This window comes from Oryx dammah, unplaced genomic scaffold (assembly GCF_014754425.2).
Source record: "Oryx dammah isolate SB20612 unplaced genomic scaffold, SCBI_Odam_1.1 HiC_scaffold_23, whole genome shotgun sequence".
NCBI lineage: Eukaryota > Metazoa > Chordata > Mammalia > Artiodactyla > Bovidae > Oryx > Oryx dammah.
The window spans coordinates 72027462-72049075 of record NW_024070207.1 but is presented as its reverse complement, the minus strand read 5'-3'; the positions used below and the strand labels follow the sequence as shown (position 1 = coordinate 72049075).

The 21614-nt window shown below is 36.9% G+C and overlaps 1 protein-coding gene across 9 annotated transcripts in view; it reads left to right on the top strand.

Annotated features, from left to right (window-relative positions):
• The window catches only part of TAF1 (TATA-box binding protein associated factor 1), a 70263-nt gene that overhangs the window by 35960 nt on the left and 12689 nt on the right, over positions 1–21614 (top strand). For all 9 annotated transcript variants that reach the window (XR_005725403.1, XR_005725402.1, XM_040265714.1 and 6 more), the window contains 3 exons: positions 179–301; positions 1094–1186; positions 1271–1355. Coding sequence is in view for 7 of the 9 variants with exons in the window: in XM_040265714.1 (XP_040121648.1) it covers positions 179–301; positions 1094–1186; positions 1271–1355 (301 nt within the window). In the remaining 2 variants the exon portion in view is untranslated. The remainder of the gene's footprint in view (positions 1–178; positions 302–1093; positions 1187–1270; positions 1356–21614) is intronic.

Below are 21614 nucleotides of genomic sequence, written 5' to 3'. Positions count from 1 at the left end.
CTCTTTTGATCCTTTGACTGGAGTATTATTTCTTAGCTGAATTTTTGTCTGGAACAGATGAGTTTATAATTCAAAGTTAGACTTTTTGGGACAAGAGAAATATTAATTGTCCTTAATACTCTATGATGATTATACCTCAGGGAAGCCTTTATGTTTCCTTTGCTTTGTTTCATGTCAGAAAGAAGATAAATTGGCTCGTTTAGAGAAAGCAATCAACCCCTTGCTGGATGATGATGACCAAGTGGCATTTTCTTTTATTCTGGACAACATTGTCACCCAGAAAATGATGGCAGTTCCAGATGTAAGTGGTCTGTATGTTGAATATTGTGAAGATAGTACAAAGGAAAGGAAAGGACAAAAGAGTGTCTGCATGTGTGTGTATCACTGGGGAGTCTGGAGTGTGGTGTTTGTCAATTCAAACTGGTATGTAATTTTTTTCAAACTGGTATATAATTTTAAAAAGAAACCTTTTTGCTGTATGAGTGCATTATCATTGAAACCAAAGATGCCAGGAATCTGTGATATAGAGAGGTTCTTTATTCCTGTTGTTGACATTCAGTATTTAATGCTTCTGAGTAGCTTGGGAGAGAAATTAGGATGCCAGGTAATATGGGAGGCTTTGGATTTAGAGGTGCTTCTTAACAAACGAGAGTTTGATAATTACCCAGCATTTGTTGTCTTCTGTTTCAGTTTTTCCCTTTTGCAACTTTATGACAGGCTACCATGTTGGGTTTCTATATCATTTTGTTATAATGATCTTCCTTAGGGAATTCTGAACTGAGTTTCCTTTTGTGTTATAGGCATATGTTGTGTATGCAGTAATGCTGTGAACCCTCTGCAATGGGACTAGGGGATGCGAGATTTTAATTGTGAATATAGAGCAGGGGTCCTTACCCTGTCAGGGCACATAAACCCTTAAAAGAATCCATGAACCCCTTAAATTATATGCAAAGTTTTGTATGATAATGTGTCTTTCTGGGAAAAGGGTCCATAGCTTTTGTCAAGGTCTTACTATTATGACCCAGTGAAGGTTGAGAAGCTCTGGTATAAAGAATGGTTTCCATTTAATTTCTCATGCTTTTTTTTTCACTAGTCTTGGCCGTTTCATCACCCAGTTAATAAGAAGTTTGTTCCAGATTATTACAAAGTAATTGTCAGTCCAATGGATTTAGAGACCATACGTAAAGTGAGTGATTTGGTCTAAAATATCTTTTTGGAAGCAAGTAACTTGATATGTGTATCTGAGTCCCTTGATTTCTTTTAATCACAGAATATCTCCAAGCACAAATATCAGAGTCGGGAGAGCTTTCTAGACGATGTCAACCTTATTCTGGCCAACAGTGTTAAATACAATGGTGAGTATTTCTACTTTTTTTCTCTTTCCATCAGTATATCCACCCAACATTAGTTAGCATTATTAAAAGTTAAGTGCATAAAGCAGGCTTGAGCTGTGATAGTCAGCAATCAATCAAGTGACTTAACTCTGCATTTTTAAAAAAAGACATATTTTAGTGTGTTCTGTAAAGTTTGCTAATAATGTTTAATGATGACAAAGCAATGTACATTTATTTTCTAAACTTAAAAAGCACAGACAAATGAAATGAGAATAAAAATCATATGGATGTCACTTTGGGCCATCACTACTTTCCATGAGTTGTGAAAGCTTACCTATTCCCCAGGCCCTTTGATGGAACTTAGGGAAATGTGTTAACATAACATAGACCATGGTGTGCTTCCTTAGAGCATGGAATTCCTGCTCAGTATATGAACTGATTGAATGATATGTGTCAGATTCTGTGCTAGCTACTCCCAACTACTGATGGGAAAGACATCACTGTCCTCATGTAATTCACAGTCCAGTCAATGAAGAGAAACAGTTAAAATGCAGCTTATCAGGGGTTATATTAGAAGGATGTACAAAGTACCCTAGAGGAGGGGAAGGAGCACCTTCACCTAGGGGTTAGGAAGGCTTTGTAAACAAGTTAATAAAGTTCAGTTTTGAACAGCTCCCTTGTTAAATAAACATCTATTGAGCACTTAGTATGTGCTGGCAGTGATAGATATTACAAATACAAAATCAAATTAGATATGTTCTCTGCCCCCAGATTGGTTATAGTTTACTTGGGAAAACAAAAGAAAAATCACAGAACTTATTGTAATGCTAGATGCATGCATAGAGTGCCAAAGTAAAACAGAAACAAAATATCTTAATCAGAGTGGATGAGAGGCGGCTTCCTATAATAGAATTTTCTTAAGCTGAGTTCTAAAGGATCAGTGGAGTTTACTGAGCAAAGGATTTGGAGGAGACAGCATTATAGGCAGAGAGAAGAGCAATATGTGAAGGCACAGAAGCCTGAAATTACATCTTGAGTTTAAGAAATGAGTTATTGGGGTTGCAATTAAGTGTAGAGTTAAATGTAGTGAATTAATGGTTATGTGTAGAAAAGTAGATGTCAAATCATAAGAGGACCTAGTGTATGCCATATATCATACTTAAGAGTTTTTCAGTTCAGTCACTCAGTCATGTCTGACTATTTGCGACCCCATGGACTGCAGCACGCCAGGCTTCCCTGTCCATCACCAACTCGCAGAGCTTCTCAAACTCATGTCCATTGAGTCGGTGATGCCATCTCACCATCTCTTGTCCCCTTCTCCTCCTGCCTTCAGTCTTGCCCAGCATCAGGGTCTTTTCCAGTGAGTCAGCTTCTTGGCATCAGATGCTAAAGCATTGGATCTTCAGCTTCAGCATCAGTCCTTCCAATGAATATTCAGAACTGATTTCCTTTACTTTATCCTAAATGGAAGAACACTGAAAGAATTAAGCAGCAAAATGACAATCCCATGTAGCTTGTGAAGCAAAAAAGAAGAGGGAGCTAAGGGAATTTAAGAGCATTGCCTAGCATACTGAGGTCTCAACTAAAAATCTGCATGTCTATATGACTTTTCTCCTACAGTATTCAGCAGCCCAAGTAGTGTGGCTGTTAAGTTCATCAGAAGGGACAGAGAATTAGGAGGAGGAGGTGAAGGAGGGGATAACCGAAAAGACAAATAAGAAAATGGGTATTATGGGTATAGAGGATAGAATATCATGGAGGAATGAAAGAACAGGGCAAGTTCAGGGAACTGAACTTGGCTAGAACCTATATATTTCATTAAGAGAAGTGGTAGGAGATGAGCCTTCTAGTTTATTCCATCTAGGTTGGGTTAAAAAAATCTGCTTTGTCCTTTGTACCTTCTTATTGCTGATTGTAAAGTGGAAACACAGGTCATTTATCTTTCCATTATTGTTTCCTGAAAATACCAAAAGCTAATCAGCCCAAATTCTGCTAATAGAAGTTAGCAGCCTCACAGGTGTCTTAAAATGAATATAACAAGTAATAAGCAAGCAGGAATGTTACAGAGATGATGCTTGGCCTGAGGATAGCTGCCTTAAGATAGAGGGCAGGTTTATGAGGAGCTTAGGTAAGGCAATAAGAAGAAAAACCCAGAAGATGCTAATTGGAATGAGCAGAGGGCAGTAGACAAATCACAAGACAAAAATTAAATGCAAAATAAAAATGAATAAATATTCAGTTGTATCTGGTAATCAAAGAAATGAAAATTGAAGCAGATAAACTATCTTTTTTTTGCCTATTAGATGAGATTGGTTTCTTTTTTAATGGAAGTATTCAAAATGCTAGTGAGGTAGGTACTCTTACATATGCAGTATAAAATTATGAGACATTTCTAGAAAGCTCTTTGACAGCACTGAGACTTAAAAATAGTTAAGTGAACAGATCTTATAGTCAGGTAGATTTGAATTTGAATATTGCCCTCCCCCTCCCCCCACTTCATAGCAGTATGACTTTGGACAAGCAACTTAGACTCTGCTTTCTCATCTGTAAAATGGGGGAAATAATAATACCCTTCTCAGAGGACTACAGTGAGGATTACAGGAAATAATGAATGTAAGTGCTTAGCATGTAGTAAGATAATCTGTCCTAATCAGAGATACAGAAAAAGCTATTTACAATAATGTCATTTATATTAATGAGAAATAACTTGAATGGTTAATGTAAAGGGAATGACTAGTTAGGTGCCACCTGCATGATAGATTATTGTGTAAAGATTGAAAGCTTATTCTAAAAAACTAATGACAAAAGTATTTAGAATGTTAAGTGAGAAAAGTAAAACACATCACTTTAATTTCATCTCAGTTATGCTTTTTATGAAAAGATACATACATTAAAAAAAAGTGATGATAATAGTGGTTATTTCTGAGATGTAAGGTTAGGATTATCTTCATGTTCATCTTTTGTAGTTTTCCAAGTTTTCTACTGGTATGGAAAGCAGGAAACTCTTTTGAGAGGAGATAGTTTTTGAGCTAAAATTTAAAGGATGATGATTATTGCAGCTAATTCTTTATTGAGCACCTGCTGTGCTGAGCAGATAGTCAAGTGGAGAAAGGTAGGGAAGAAGTTCCAGATAGAGAGTGCAAATGCTAGAAAGATGAGAGCACCTTGGACAGGGAAGTGCAAAATGTTGAGTTTGGGTATGGTGCAGAGTGGGAGCTAGTTTTGGTGTTAATAAAGGTATTTTTAAAGTTCAGTTCAGTTCAGTCGCTCAGTCGTGTCCAACTCTTTGCGACCCCATGAATTGCAGCACACCAGGCCTCTCTGTCCATCACCAACTCCCGGAGTTCACTTAGACTCACGTCCATTGAGTCAGTGATGCCATCCAGCCATCTCATCCTCTGTCGTCCCCTTCTCCTCCTGCCCCCAATCCCTCCCAGCATCAGAGTCTTTTCCATTGAGTCAACTCTTTGCATGAGGTGGCCAAAGTATTGGAGTTTCAGCTTTAGCATCAGTCCTTCCAGTGAAGTTAGGTGAGGCCAGATCATGAAAGGTGCCGAGTATGTCTCACTAAGCCTTTAAAGGGACAAATCACCAATAAAGAAACTATTGGCAACCATCCAAGTTAAAGCACTGAGAGCTTGAACTAAGTTACGAAGCAATAAAAATGGAAAGATGGGGACAGATGGTAGAGATATTGAGGAAATAGAATTGATAACCTTCATAAATGGTTGGAAATTGAGGGTATAGGTAAAGGACTGCTGCTAAGTCACTTCAGTCGTGTGTGACCCCGTAGACGGCAGCCCACCAGGCTCCCCCGTCCCTGGGATTCTCCAGGCAAGAACACTGGAGTGGGTTGCCATTTCCTTCTCCAATGCATGAAAGTGAAAAGTGAAAGTGAAGTCGCTCAGTCGTGTCCAACTCTTCTTGACCCCATAGAGTGCACTCTACTAGGCTCCTCCATCCATGGGATTTTCCAGGCAAGAGTACTGGAGTAGGTTGCCATTGCCTTCTCCAAGGTAAAGGACAGGGAGAATTAAAAATGATGCCAAGTACTCCTGTTCTCTTGGTGAAAACGAATTGGTACAAACTTTTTAGAGGACAATAAATGTGTATTCCCTTTGACTAAGCAAGTTCATCTCAAAGGAATATTCCATACAAGTTTGCAAAGGCATATGTGCAAATGTACATATGTTTGTAACTGCAACTTTGTAATTAAGAAAACAGCATTCTAAAATATCCAACAATAAGAAATTATTAATAGTTAAACTGTGGTACATCTATATGATGGAATACTGTTTAGCCATCAGAATGGTAGATTAGCTAACAAATAAAGCTGTATCTTGTATATGCTGCTACCCAAATATATCCAAGATATGTATTGATGAAAACTAGATCACTCAACAGTATATACAGAAGGATTTGTAAATTTAGATCCTATGGAGGCCAGAGAGGTAACATAAATGAGTGAAATGGGCTCAGTAGTAATGATGAACTGAAGAGCCCATCTAAAGGGCTCAATCACTATTTAGTTCAGTTGTTGTCATAAGGCAGAATTACTAAAGGGAGAGGTGGAGGATAATCTTCACTTTATGCTTTTTTGTACTTAGGTGTTTGAATTTTTTAAATTGAGAATGAAGTACTTTTGTTAATTTAAAAAATCTGGTTTTTGGAAGGGTGGATAAGTCAGATGACATTCAGAATTCTGACTTGGGCAAACTGGTGGTATCATTGACTAATATAGTCATCCCTCGATGTCCAGACTCCCAGGGATACCAAAATCTGTAGATGCTCAAGTCACTTATAAAATGGCATAGTATCTGCATCTAACTGTCACAATTCTCCCATATACTTTAAATCATCTCTAGATTACTTACAATACCTATACAATGTAAATGCTATGTAAATAGTTATAAATACAATGTAAATAGTTTCCAATGTGCAGAAAAATCAAGTTTTGCAATTTGGAACTTTCTGAAATTTTATTCACAAATGTTTTTGCCCAGTGATTCCATCATTGTGGAACCCATGGATACAGAGGGCTGACTATAATAGGAAATAAAGGAGGAGTAGTTTTGGAGGAAAAGTGGTAGAGTTCAATTTGGACTGTCTTGTATTGAGGTAGGATATCCAAGTAAAGACTTTGAGTAGATAATAGAGGTCCAGAGCTCAGAAGAGTAGTCTGTACTGTTTGTATATATGGATATTTTTTCAAATCATCAGCATATAAAAATATAAGTGGATGAGTTATAGGGAGTCAGGTACATTCCTTGAACCCCCTGATGCTGTAGCTGAAATACACTTGTATGTCTTTCTGGGTAGAAAGACCATAGTTTTATCAGATTATCAAAGTTATATGTGACCCAAAAAGGTTAAGAACCACTGTTAAGAGAGAATGTAGGATGAGAATATATTTGACAGATACCAAACCAGCATTTAAGGGATAGGGTGGAGAATACTGGGGAGTGACTAGGATGAAAAAAAGGAAAACCAGAAGAGAGTAATGCTCTAGAACCTAGAGAATAGGAAAATGGCCAACAGATCAAGTACTACAGAAAATACCAAAGAGAATGGTCATTAGAAGAGCTAGTTCAGTGCAGTGGTAGAATCAAAAGCCAGACTACAGAGGATATGAGTGAATGAGAATTTAAAAAGTGGAGGCTGAAATTTGCCTAAGAAGGGAAGAAGGAAGACTGTAATCAGTGTGTTAGAAGGGACAAGTCAGTTGGATAGAGGGGATCTTTGTATAGATGAAAGAGAAGAAAATAAAAAATATGAGATAAGATCCCTGTGAGAATGGGAATATAAACATTGAGAATGTTTCTGCCCAGTAGCATCTCATTTTCTCTGCAAAATAGCAAACGGTCTTTTGCTAAGAATGAGTGAGGTGGTGGGAGAGAGAATTTGAAGAGAAATGTAGATAAAGGTTTGAATTAATACAAATTTTGTATTAGAGAAAATCTGTGTATAGTTTAACATGTTTCAAATTTCTTACCAAGTTATTTTAAATCCCCCCACCCCCACCTCCTGATGAAGAAAGATAAATAACAACAGTCCTATAGCTTACTTTGGTATACTGCTGTACATTGCCTTAGTTTTTGAACTAAAGTTAGGAGAGGTCTGATAGAGACAGGATTTAATGGGGATGCAAGTTTCCTTTGGATGAAAGAGAGAATGAAGAGACTGGACAGATACAAGGCTGTGATAAGGAAATGTAGGATATTGGAATTGAAACATTCAGAGGTTAAGCAGTAAAATCTGCTTAACAGTTAGCAGTAAAGACAGCATTCTAGATATAGCCATGGATATGTTTGGCTGGAATGGAGGTGCAAACCATTGGCATGAAGATTTACAAGGATTTTGGATAGGTGGTACATATGAACATTAGAGTAACCCATCATAGTGGAGAGGGATTTGGAGCCAAGAAGATTGTGCCAGGTGTGTAAGTCCTTGGTGAATGTGAGTTGGTTAATGATGGTGAGTAAAGGTGAAGAGCAGAGATCTCAAACTCAAGTGGCCTATAGGGGCCAGGCTAGTAATGTAAATGAGTTGCAGTGGGCCAAGTGTGGATTGTGGTAAACTGGAAGAGTATGTATATTCCATCTAAAGAAGCTTGTACTTTACTGCATCTGATTGTTTCCTAAGGAAATGAGTATCTATGTCACTTGGTATCTTAATTTCTCAGGAAAAGCTAAAAATACGGATTTTGTGTACCTGTGACATTTCCCATTTTTACATGTTTGCAAATAGTTTAGAAAAAATTTTTAACTCTGAAAGCCAAATAAAAACATCTATCTGCCGGCCAAATCTAGCTCCAAGGCAACTCGTTTTCAACCTCTGGCATGGTAGAGAACGAGCCTCAAAGTAGGAGGAATTTTTTTTTCCCCAAGGGGAAGTAAATAATAATTTGGTAGCAGCAGTAGACAGCCTAGAAGGGTGTCTTCCCCTCATCCTTAACCAGTGGGTGAGAGTATAAGAAACCTCTGAATAGGGCAGAAAGGGGTAGTGGTGTCATGAGATAAGAAATGTGATCTTTTTTGTGTGCTAAAAGGATATCCATTATGGAGTTGAAGGCACGTATGAGATGTTTCCTACCATTAGGTACTATATACAAAATAATACTTTTATTTAAAACTGTGTTGGTTTGGCCAGATATGAACCTGCCTCTATTTCTAATTAATAGTAATAAAGTCCATGTGGAATCTATTCCCTGCTTTAACATTTTGATTTCAAAAAATTTTCTAGCAAAGTTAGTAGAATGGTATCTCTGGTTAACATTATTTTGACCCTTTCCTTTCAAATTCTTCACACATATCACATTGCATATGGCATATTTCTATAGCATTTTACATACTTTCATTATCATGTATATAACATATGAGCTAAGTTGTACATAGCTAGAATGCTTAGCACTAAGGTTAGGATCATCAGGCAACAAGTGAAAGATAAGTAATACTTCACCTACAAGTATGCAGTACATGTTGGAGGACTCAGGTCTTGTACTAGAGGTGGTGGTGATAGACTGCACACTAGTGTTCAAACCTCTAGGGGGTCTGTTCAGCTACCACATAGGTGCTGAAGCAATCGCAGAGCCTCTGTTCATGTTCAGATTACATTTGAAGGGACATTAATAATCAGAGAAACCCAAAACTTGGGATTGGAACTATTCACAATAGTCTTAAAAGTCACATAACATTCCATGTCAGTGAGAATGATACAGATAAAGAAATCCTGTCTGAAAAACACAACCCAAACTTTATACCAGTCTTAGCAAAACCGTAAAGTAGTTGGCAGAGGCCTTAATACTTAATGTTTGATTAAATTTAAGATAAACTGCATAGTCTGTGGGCTTCCCAGGTGGCTCAGTGGTAAAGAATCCACCTGCCAATGCAGGAAACAGGAGACACAAGTTTGATCCTTGGGTCGGGAAGATCCCCTGGAGGAAGGCATGGCAACCCACTCCAATATCCTTGCCTGGAGAATCCCATGGACAGAGGAGCCTGGCGGACTACAGTCAATGGGGTTGCAGAGAGTTGGACATGACTGAGCACTCACACATGCCCACATAGTCTGTACCAATAGATGATGCCAAACTATTCGTGATGAAACCCCTTTTCCCAAAGAATTTCCTAACAAGTTCCTCCTCCAGTGGAAAAAATTAATAAGAAACCATCTTACCTATGATAAGTAGATCACATATCATAAAATCTCAGTGCCTGAAGTTTTAGAATGCTCAGCAGGACCCTACAATCTAGATTAGATAAAACAATAAATTTACCCCAAAAATCTCCAGGGAAGTTTTTTTCTACACTTTTGTTTGAGTAACTCCCAACCCTGTGTGATCTCTATAGTTCTGTCTATAGGACTCTTGTGGAGCTCATCATATACACACGTGCAGCTTAGCATTCAGCCAAAGATTTAAGAGCTTTTCTGCAGATCTTAGATTGTCTTTGGAGTTCCTGCCTCTCCAGTTCTGTCCTGCAATTTCTAACTGTTCTAGTCTCCTCAAACTCCAGTATCTGTTTCTATGGCTTAGTCAGACTGCTGTGCTTTTCTTGGATTCAGCAGAAAGCCAAGGACAATTGTAGGGCTCACTTCCTTTATTTCCTTTCTCTCAAAAATGACAGTCCTATACTTCCTGGTCAGAAACAGTTATTTCATTTGTTTTTTTGCAGTTTTCTGGTTACAGTGGGAAGACTAATTCAATAGCAGTTACTCTATTGTGCCCAAGAAGGTCTTTAGGTTTATTGTATTTTCTGACATAGAAATTTCATTTTTATGTAGTTATATTTATCAGTCTTGGCTGTTTAGATTTCTGTATAATTGTTTAAAAGACCTTCCCTACTCTGAGATAACCAACTATATTTTCTTCTAATATGTATAGTATTTAAACATTTACTGATTTTTAAAAATAGAATCTAAGATATAAGGTAAATATCTAACTTAATTTCTCTTCCAAAGAATTAGCCAAAGTGTCCAAGTTGTACTTACGGAATGGTCTGTCCATTTGTACATTAGTACAAAATGCTACCTTTATCATGTAGTAGATTCTTATATATTCTTTAACCTATTTTGGAGCTTTCTGTTTTATTTATTTGTTTATCTAATCTGCACTATTATCACCAGATAGTGTCTCTGATTATCATTCAGACTTTATAATTTTAAATTCCTCTGATGTGACTATCTTTCCCCAATTAGCCTAAATAAACTCTAGGATCATTTTGTTAAATTCTAACTTGTCAGTGACAGATAGATAATTTTGAAATCTTATTTTAATTTATGGATTAATTTGAAGAGAATATATATCTTTGTAATATGTTTCTCCATCTAGAAGCTCATGTTTCTTCATTTATTCACATGTTCTTTTACCTTTGTCAATAAAGACTTTTAGGTTATGTTGTATAATTTCTAGGCATCTTTTGTTTATTTCTATATATTTTATAGTTTTTATTGCTATTGAGCATCTACTTTTTTTGTTGTTGAGTTTATTCCTGGCTAATTTAAAAGTTTTGCTACTATTGTACATGTGCTCCCCTCCTGCAAAGTGGTTATTAAATCTCAAGGTTTCAATCAGTTTGAAGAATAGTATTGTTAACGGGTTAATATAATGCTTAAAGTATTTTTGTATACTAGTTTCTAAGTCTGTAAGTTTGGCCATTAATAAATATTAAGGTTCTTTTTTTCTGTCCACAACTTTCCTTAGATTGGGGCCAAGGTATAAGTATTCCTACATAGAGGTTAAGTCTCACATCATTAAAGAGAATAAAATCTCTTTTGATATTGCTTCAGCCCCTTGCTGTCATCCATTCTTTTCATAGCTGATTTTTTGTTTTTATTGTGGTAAAATATACATGACATAAAAATTTACCTTTTCAACCGTTTTTAAATTTACAATTCGCTGGCATTAAGTACATTCATAATGTTGTGCAACCATCACCACTATCGGTTCCCAGAACCATTTCTTTATCCCAAACAGAAACTCAGTATCTCCATTCTCCCATTCCCCGAGTTCTTGGTAAACTCTATTCTACTTTCTTTCAGTGAATTTGCCTCTTCTAGGTACCTCATATGAGTAGACTCATACAATAAATAGAATATTTGTCCTTTTGTATCTGGCTTTTATTTCACTGCATAATGCTTCCAAGGTTCAACCATCCATGTTGTAGCATGGATCAGAATTTTTTTTTTCTTTTTTAATTAACATGTAATGTGTCTCTCCTATTCTTTACCTGCCATTCATGTCTAACTCAGCTTTAATCTAGTTTCTACCCTGCCAAGCATACCAAGTGAACAGGATCACATAATTGCCAGGTATAGTGGGCACTTTCCAGTCCTTATCTTTACCTCACCCCACTCTTTGACATCATTGAGCATTTCTTCCTTGAAATTATAGTATGACTGGCTTCATGACAACTTTCAGCTCTTACTTTGCTCTTACCTCTTAGACCATTACTTTTCAGTCTCCTTTACTGAATGTTATTCTGCCTGTTACTACAAGTTTAACCACCACCTCTTTCTGATGACTCTCAACTCTATTCTGGGCAAAGATCTATATATATCCCAACCACCTGCTGAACATTTCCTCTTGGATGTCCCAGTGGAACTTGAAACATGCTTCAAACTGAATATTCTACTATCCTTCTCTATTCCAACTTTCTCCCTCTGTCCTTTACTTGACTCACTCCTTTACTGTTTCCAGTCTGGATTTAATGAGTTACTAGCATCATGCCTGGAGAAATATCAATAACCTCAGATATGCAGATGACACCACCCTTATGGCAGAAAGTGAAGAGGAACTCAAAAGCCTCTTGATGAAAGTGAAAGAGGAGAGTGAAAAAGTTGGCTTAAAGCTCAACATTCAGAAAACTAAGGTCATGGCATCTGGTCCCATCACTTCATGGGAAATAGATGGAGAAACAGTGGAAACATTGGCTGACTTTATTTTCCTGGACTCCAAAATCACTGCAGATGGTGACTGCAGCCATGAAATTAAAAGACCCTTGCTCTTTGGAAGTAAAGTTATGACCAACCTAGACAGCATATTAAAAAGCAGAGAGATTACTTTGCCAACAAAGGTCCCTCTAGTCAAGGCTATGGTTTTTCCAGTGGTCATGTATGGATGGGAGAGTTGGACTATAAAGAAAGCTGACCACCGAAGAATTGATGCTTTTGAACTGTGGTGTTGGAGAAGACTCTTGAGAGTCCCTTGGACTACAAGGAGATCCAACCAGTCCATCCTAAAGGAGATCAGTCCTGGGTGTTCATTGGAAGGACTGATGCTAAAGCTGAAACTCCAATACTTTGGCCACCTCATGCGAAGAGTTGACTCATTGGAAAAGACTCTGATACTGGGAGGGATTGGGGGCAGGAGGAGAAGGGGACGACAGAGGATGAAATGGCTGGATGGCATCACCGACTCGATGGACGTGAGTTTGGGTGAACTCCAGGAGTTGGTGATCACGGGAAGCCTGGCGTGCTGCAGTCCATGGGGTCGCAAAGAGTCAGACACGACTGAGCGACTGAACTGAACTGAACTGAGCATCACTGAGTAGCAGCTGGAAACCTCAGAGTTATTTTTGATTCTTCCTGTTGAATAAATCCCTGACTTCCAGCATATCACTAAAACCCTCATTATATTTTGCCTAAATTATTACAATAAATAGTCACCTGGCCAATATCCCAGCCTAGACTTCTAGACTTATCTCTTTCTAACCTATCATTTGCATTTTTGTCAAATAGACCTCTTTAATTGGAGAGGGAAATGGCAACCCACTCCAGTATTCTTGTCTGGAAAATCCCATGGACAGAGGAGCCTGGTGGATGGTCCATGGGGTCATGAAGAGCTGGAATGACTGAGCGACTAAACAACAAACCTCTTTAATAATTCATACTTCTTATAAAAAAGGTCAAATGATACAGAAATAGAATTAAATATTAAAACTTCTGGAGACACTGCTTTGGGAAAGATCCCCAGTGTTCTTACTTGCTGCAAGTAATAAATCTTTCCTTCTCCTGAAAAAGAAGAGAAAAGCTTCTTCCTACCTGCACATTCCTATTTCTATGGTTTTATTCCCTAGAGGTAACAGTTTGGTGTATATCCTTTTATACTGTTTTCTGTACTTGACTCAAAACATGGTAAATAATTACACAGTTTTTAACTTTTGTCTTTTTTTCTTTTGGCAACAATGGACATTTTTATAGATAATTATTCTGTAATTTGCTCTCTTTGTTCATGAATATATCCTGATCCTCTTTTTTTAAGCTTCTATTTTGAAATAATTCTAGACTCAAGAAATTACAAAAATAGTCTATAGAGACCTGTATACCCTTTATATACCTTCCTCCAGTGCCAACATCTTAGATAGCTGTGGTTCAATATCAAAATCAGGAAATTGATGCATTATCATTAACTAGATTACAGACCTTATTCAGTTTGCACCTTGAAAAAAATCTGTATTCATCTGTGCATGTGTATTTTTTATGCAGTTTTATGCCATCACCTAACCACTGCAGTCAAGGTTTAGAACTGGTCTCTCATCACAAAAGAACTCCCTGATGATACCTCTTTGTATTCCTGTCCCTCCACGTGCACGCACCTTTCTCCTTGTTCCCTGGCAACCACCTAGCTGTTTTCCATCTCTATACTTTTGATACTTGAGCATCTTATATAAAGAATAGTACAATATTTTTGAGATTGACCTTTTTTTCACTAAGCATAATTCTCTAGATCCATTCAGATTATTGTATGTGTCAGTAGTTCATGTTTTAAGTTGTTGAGTAGTGTTCATCGTACCAGAAGTTTGTTCAGCCATTCAGTCATTGAAAGATACTCAGTTCTCCAGTATTTTGCCATTGTGAATAAAGCTGGTATGAACATTCATGTACAAGATTTTGTATGAATGTAAATTTTCCTTTCTCTGAGATAAATGCCCAAGAATGAGATGGTAGATATATGTGTAGTTTTGTGAGAAACTGCTATAGTCTTTTCCAGAATGCCTATACCATTTTGCATTTCTTCCAGCAATGAACGAATCATACAGTTTCTCTGCAGTATTTAGTATTACCACTATTTAAATAAATTGTATCTGTTAATCTTTCTCATTGTGTTTTTACTTTGCATTCCCGTAATGGCTATTGATGTTAAATATCTTTCATGTGCATATTTACCACCCATGTATTTTCTTTGGTGAAGTGTCTGTTTCTTTGCCCCAGGTGTGTGTGTGTGTGTGTTTTTTTTTTTTTGGCTGTACTGGGTCTTTGTTGCTGCTCGGGCTTTTCTCCAGTTATGGCGAGTGGGGGCCACTGTCTAGTTGTGGTGTGCAAGCTTGTCATTGTGGTGGCTTCTCTTGTTGTGGAGCACAGGCTCTGGAGTGTGTGGGCTTCTGTAGTTTCAGCACGTGGGCTCAGTAGTTATGGTGTATTGGCTTAGTTGCTCCATGGCATATGGGATCTTCTGGGACTTGGGATCAAACACATGTCTCCTGCATTGACAGATGGATTCTTTACCACTGAGCTACGAGAGAAGTCCTGCCCCAGTTTTAATTGCATTGTTTTCTTATGATTAATGAGTTTTAAGGTTTCTTTATGTATTCTAGGTACACTTCCTTTATTAGATATATGATTTACAAAGAGTTTTTCTAGTCTGTATCTGTATCTTTTCAGTCTTTGGACAGTATTTTTGGAAGAACAGAAATGCTTAATTTTGATAAAATCCAATTTATCAGTTTTTTCTTTTTGCATTGTGCTCCTGGTACGTCTCTTAAGGAGTTGTTGCTTTACCCAGGATCACAAAGGTTTTCTCTTATATTTTCTTTTTAAAAAAATTATTATTATTTATTTACTTATTTATTCCTGGCTCTGCTAGGTCTTCGTTGCTGTGCAGGCTTTTCTCTGGTTGTGGCTAGTGGGGGCAGCTCTATAGTTGCAGTGCGCAGGCTTCTCGTTGCGGTGGCTTCTCTTGTTGCAGAAAAGGCTCTGGGGCTCCTGGGCTCCAGTAGTTGCAGCACATGGGCTCTGTAGTTGGGGTTCCCAGACTTGAGAGCACAGGCTCAGTAGTTGCGGTACACGGGCTTAGCTGCTCTGCAGCATGTGGGATCTTCCCAGATTGGGGATCAAACCCGTGTCTCCTGCTTTGGCAGGTGGATTCTTTACCTCTGAGCCACCAGGGAAGCCCTCTTATATTTTCTTTTCTAAAAGTTTATAGTTTTAGTGTTGTACATTTAAATCCATGATCCATTTTGAATTTATATACAATATGAGATTTAGATTGAGGTTCGTTTTCTTTTTGCCAATGGATGTTCTACTGTTCCATTACTGTTTGTTGAGAAGACTATTCTTACTTCAGTAAATTGCTCTGAGCACCTTTGTGAAAAATCAGCTAAATGCATGGGTCTGTTTCTGGGTTTATTTTGTTCCACTGACCTATCCCTCTGCACACTGCCGTGATTACTGTAGCTAAGCTACTGTAAATGTTATCATCAGGTAGAGTGATTCCTCTCACTTTATTCTTTTTATAAATTGTATTCTTAGTCTTCTCCCTTTCCACATAAATTTTAGAAGTATTTTGTCTATGTCTACAAAAAAAGTCTTGCTGGAATTTTAATAGGAATTGAGTTAAACCTGTAGATCAATTTAGAGAGAATTAACATCTTTACTGATCCTATCTTATTGTTGGTACATAGAAATCTCTATCATTCTTTTTAATGTATTCCATAGCATGTATATTTGTATCATAATTGATATCTTTGTACATTTGTAGGAAATTTTGATAGATGTTCTAAAATTGTGTTCTAAAAGGGTTGTGCCTGTTTATAATAAAAATGACAGTGAAGGAGAATGTCTGTTTCCCTAGAACCTCTCCACCTTTGGGATTTTCAGTGTTTTAAAGTCTTCGCCAAATTATGTCTGTAAAATTCAAGTATATAACTTAAACTGAAATTTTCCATGGTAAAAAGTTACATGCGCATTAAAAAAAAAATCAAACCATATACAATTGTATAAAGTGAAAAGGAAAAATCTCCCTGTCCTTCCCCTTTCCCCATCCTGTTCTCCAGAGTACTGTTGGGTCTGGTGTGAAGCATCTAGGCCTTTTTTATACATACCATATTTTTTTCTTTTTTCTTTTTTCTTTTTTTTTTACAAATGAAAGCATATATTTGGTTGTACAATTTTCACTTGACATTGTTGTGGACAATTTTTCATTCATCCAAGTATGTGATATTTTTTAAGTAAATTCTGTTTCTCTATGACTCAAAAAGGCAAAAGAATGAACTGTATAGCATTATGAATGCTTCAGAAAAAAATTGAATTTCTACTTTGCTTTTAAAACTGCTGTGGCTGCTGATTATGGATAACAGTATGGAGATTCCTTAAAAACTAAAAATAAACTGGTTTGCAAAGCAGAAATAGAAACACAGACTTAGAGAACAAACATATGGATACCAGAGGGGAATGGAGGGAAGGGCAAGGTGGGATGAATTGGGAGATTGGGATTGACATATATACAGTATTGATACTATGTACAAAATAATTAATGAGAACCTGTATAGCACAGGAAATTCTACTCAATGTTCAGTGGTGACCTTAAATGGGAAGGAAATCCAAAAAAGAGGACATATATGTATACATATAGCTGATTCATTTTGTTGTACAGCAGAAACTAACACAACACTGTAAAGCAGCTATACTCCAATAAAAATTTTTTTTAAAAAAGAAAAAAGAAATAAGAATAGAGTTACATATGATCCAGCAGTTGTACTCCTAGGCATTTGTCTGGAAAAGATGAAAACTCTAATTCAAAAAGATATATGCACCCCAGTGTTTATAGTAGCACTGTTTACAACAGCCAAGATACGGAAGCAACCTAAATGTCCATCAACAGATGAATGAATAAAAAAAGAATTTACACACACACGCACAATGGAATATCACTCAACCATAAAAAAAATCATATCATACTACTTATATGTGAAATCTAAAGTGATACAAAAGAACTTATTTACAAAATAGAAATAGACTCACAGACATAGAAAACAAACTTACAGGGCTTCCCTGGTATCCCAGTGGTTAAGAATCAGCCTGCCAATGCAGAGCACACGAGTTCAATCCCTGGTCCAGGAAGATCCTACATGCCATGGAGCAACTAACCCTGTGCACCACAACTACCAAGGCTGCATGCTCTGGACCCTGTGCTCTGCAATAAAGAACGTACCACAATGAGAAGCCCATGCACCATGAATAGAGAAAGCCTCTTGCAGCAGCAAAGACTCAGCACAGTCAATAAACAAATAAAACATTAGAAAACAAACTTACAATTACCAAAGGGGAAAGGTGTAAGAAGGGATAAATTAGGTGTTTGAAATTAATAGATATACATTACTATATGTAAAATAGCTAAATATCAGGAACTATTAATATATTCAATATCTTATAAAAACCAATAATGAAAAAGAACCTGAAAAAGAATGTATATAAATAAATGAATCACTTGCTGTATACCTAAAACTATCACAATGTTGTAACTCAACTATACTTCAATTTAAAAAATACTGTGGCTTCTACTATGTATAAAAAAGGTACAAGGATGTATTGTATAGCACAGGGAATATTAGCCAGTATTTTATAACTAAAGGGAATATAATGTATAAAAATTTTGAATTACTATGTTGTAACTTGAAACTGATATAAATCAACTATGCCTCAATAAAAAATATGTGAATGTTTATATATATATTAAATCTGGCACTGATTTTTTTAAAGCTTTCTACTGCTACTGAGATTTTATTTTTTAATTTTAATGATTTTTTTTCCTCTGAAACCTTTTAGATAGCAGTAATACTTGTTTGCTATCTCACTACTAGAACTACAAAGCTTGTAGCTTTCTTCTCCTGACATTACTAAAGAGCGAAATTAACTTAGAAATGACAAAAGGAATTTTCTTTGATTTTAGTAAAGTATCAACTTTCCAAAGCTGTCACTGGAATTATCACTATTTAGGGACATTTGAATTTGAATTACATATGATTCTGTAGGCCACTGCCAGTCCTTATGAATGAGGCAAAGTATAAATATAAATATATTTTTTTACATTCACAGCTGCTTTGCCATGATTTACTAAATAAGGAGAGAGGAGAAAACCAAAACTTTTCTTTTTTACAAACAAAAACATTTCTTTTTTGCAAATGGGTCACTTGTTCTCTTGTAAGACACAGTGGTAATTCATAGACAGCCTTATCTTTCATATCCATTTTTGTTTCATTCTGGAAATTATTCTTGCTAAATTCTGATTTTCTGTATAGGAATTCTTTAGGGACTGGGAAATTGAAACTCAGTTTCTATTTACTCTCTTCTCCCCCACAATAGCCCCAGCATCTTTATTATTCCCACAGAGGCCTTGTTGTCTATGTCTTTTCACTGGATGACTCTTTTCTTCCTTAGCTGTGAAACCTAAAGCTGATCGTCCTACTTTTAGTAAGCACCTGATTACTGCAAAATATAGAGCACAATTTTTAGCTTTATGGAGGTGGTTATGGACCCCTTTGAGAATCTGATGGAAAAGCGTGGATCTTCTACTCAAAAAAATACATGTTACATACAAAATTCTGTTTGCAGTTTCAGGGGGTTCATGGATCTCTCATTACCACCCCATTCAAGAATTTCTGGTATAAGTATAGATATCTGGGTATTTTTATCCTTTTTTGGTGGTGGTAACAGTGGTTTGCCAACTCTGCCTCTATCTTTCATCAAAAATACTTCAGTGCTGTGGAGCTCTGCTCAATGTTACCTGGCAGCCTGGATGGGAGGGAAGTTTGGGGGAGAATGGATACATGTATATGTATGACTGGGTCCCTTCAGTGTTCACCTGAAGCTATCACAATATTGCTAATTGGCTGTACACCAATACAAAATAAAAGGTTACAATAAAAGGATATTAAAAAAAATTAAAAAATACTTCAGTGTTACTTTTCATATATGTAGAGTTAAGTAGCTGAAACACTTGTAACTCCTGAGAGCGTGGATTGTTAAAAACTGAGAACAGACACAGCTAGTAATTAAAACACATAAAGAAGTGTATTAGCTATATAAATAAGTATATTTTTTATATTCTGGAGTATTAGTGGATATTTCTTTAGAGTTATGTGTTGCAAAGAAAATGGGGAATGAAGAGGTCACATCTTTAAAGTGGTTTAAGGGAGAAGACTTTGCAAATGTATAAAATTAATTTTCCCCTGCATTATAAATGAGAAGATTGAGATATTGAAAGGGTTGGTTTATGTTTCAGTTTCAGAACTGAAGAGCTGAATTAATCTGTAGGCTGGAATTTTAGCGATGAGTCAGGTTCTTGTAGGTGTATGAGCCAGGATACTGCCATAAGCTGCTGATGTACTTGCTCAGTAAAGGAAGCCTGTGACTTGTATGCAGCCTATTTTCTCTAGCATCATGCATTTCTAATCAGCATGAAAGCTTGTATGATAACTTTTGCAGTCTGTCTCCATCAGTACTTTGAGGACCAACCTACTGGTGGCTTTAGGAGATTAGAACTCAGAAAATTCAGCTGTGGACTCCTATCTCTCAAAACTATTCCTGACTGTGAGCCAGCTCTGGCTGTCTTTATGTCCTGAATATCTTTTAGTTGACTTAAGTTTTCCTTCTGGTTTGGCACAGGCAGCTTTATTTTACATCTTTTATGAAGAATAGATTGACCTATGCTTGTGAGAAATTTAATCTTAAGTGAACTTATTTGTTTGTATAAAAAATATAAAGTGTTAGTCGCTCACTCATGTCCAGCTCTTTGCAACTCCGTGGACTGTAGCCCACCATGCACTTCTGTCCATGGGATTCTCTAGGCAAGAATACTGGAGTGGGTTGCCATTTCATTCTCCAGGGGATCTTCCCAATCCAGGGATCGAACCTGGGTCTTCTTCTTTGCAGAAATATTCTTTACCAGCTGAGCCACCAGGGAAGAATAGCTTAATAACAATACTCAGAGTAGTTATATAGTTATGGCACAAAGATGTCACATGGGGTATATTTTTTATACTTTACATCCTCATAAATAGTAGGTTTAATTCAAGGATCACCTCCTCTATGAAGCCTTTCCTAATTCTTCTTTACCTCTTCCATCCCAGCATTGGTCACATCCTCCTCTATGCCTCTACTAAACCCTCTTATGTATTTTTTCACTGCATTATATCTCCTCATTTGTTTATAGTCTGTCTCACTGGGCTCCCTGGTAGCTCAGACAGTAAAGAATCTGTCTTCATTTCAGGGTTTGATCCCTGGTTTGGGAAGATCTCCTGGAGAATTCCATGGATAGAGGAGCCTGGCAGGGTGACAGTCATGGGGTTGCAAAGAGTTGGACACGACTGAGTGACTAACACACACACTGTGCTAGACCATAAGCTTCTTGAGGATATAGTCTGTATCTTACTCATGTCTGTGTATTATGCCTGGCACCTAAGAATATTATAAAGCACTTAAGACAGGGAATAACAACTCAGATGCTTTCAGGCTCCAGACATAAACAAGCAGAGCTGGTAGGGACTGTGTGAAACACTTGCCTTATCTAAGAGAGGCAGCTGCTCCTCAGATCAGCCCACTGGTGCTGCGTGAGAATGCTGACTGTGTGTTGCCACCTTTTAATTTTTTGAGAGAAGCCAGACATTTGGGTTTTTATATGAAATCTCTTGATTGTTAAATGTTGCCAACTAATTAAGCTCTTTTTAAGCATTTAATTGAGGTGTAATTTACATACAGAAGTGTATGAGTACAAAGCTCAATCCGTTTTCACAGACTGAAGTGATTTTTAAATTGAAGTATAATTGACCTACAACAATATATTAGTTCCAGGTATATAATACAATAATTTGGTATTTCTTCACATCACAAACTGATCACCACCTGAACTGATTTTTTGTGAGCCAAATAAAACTGATAGACCTGCAAAGCCACCAATTTACAACTTATAACAAAATTTGTATGGGGAACTGTGTAGTTTGGTTAAGAATCACCCAGTAGGTTAGATATCTTAAAGAGACACATCTGTCAAATGCAGTGTGTGGACCTTATTTGGATTATAATTCCTCCCAAAAAATGTAAAAGCATTTATAAAACAACTGGGGAAATGGGAATGTTGACTGGCCATTTAATAATGTTAAAGAATTATTGTTAGCTACCTTAGGCATAATATAGTTTTTTTTAATTTAAAAAAATTTATTTGTTTATTTGGCTACACTGGGTCTTAGTTGTGGCATGCAGGCTCTTTGTTGCAGCACGTGGGGTCTA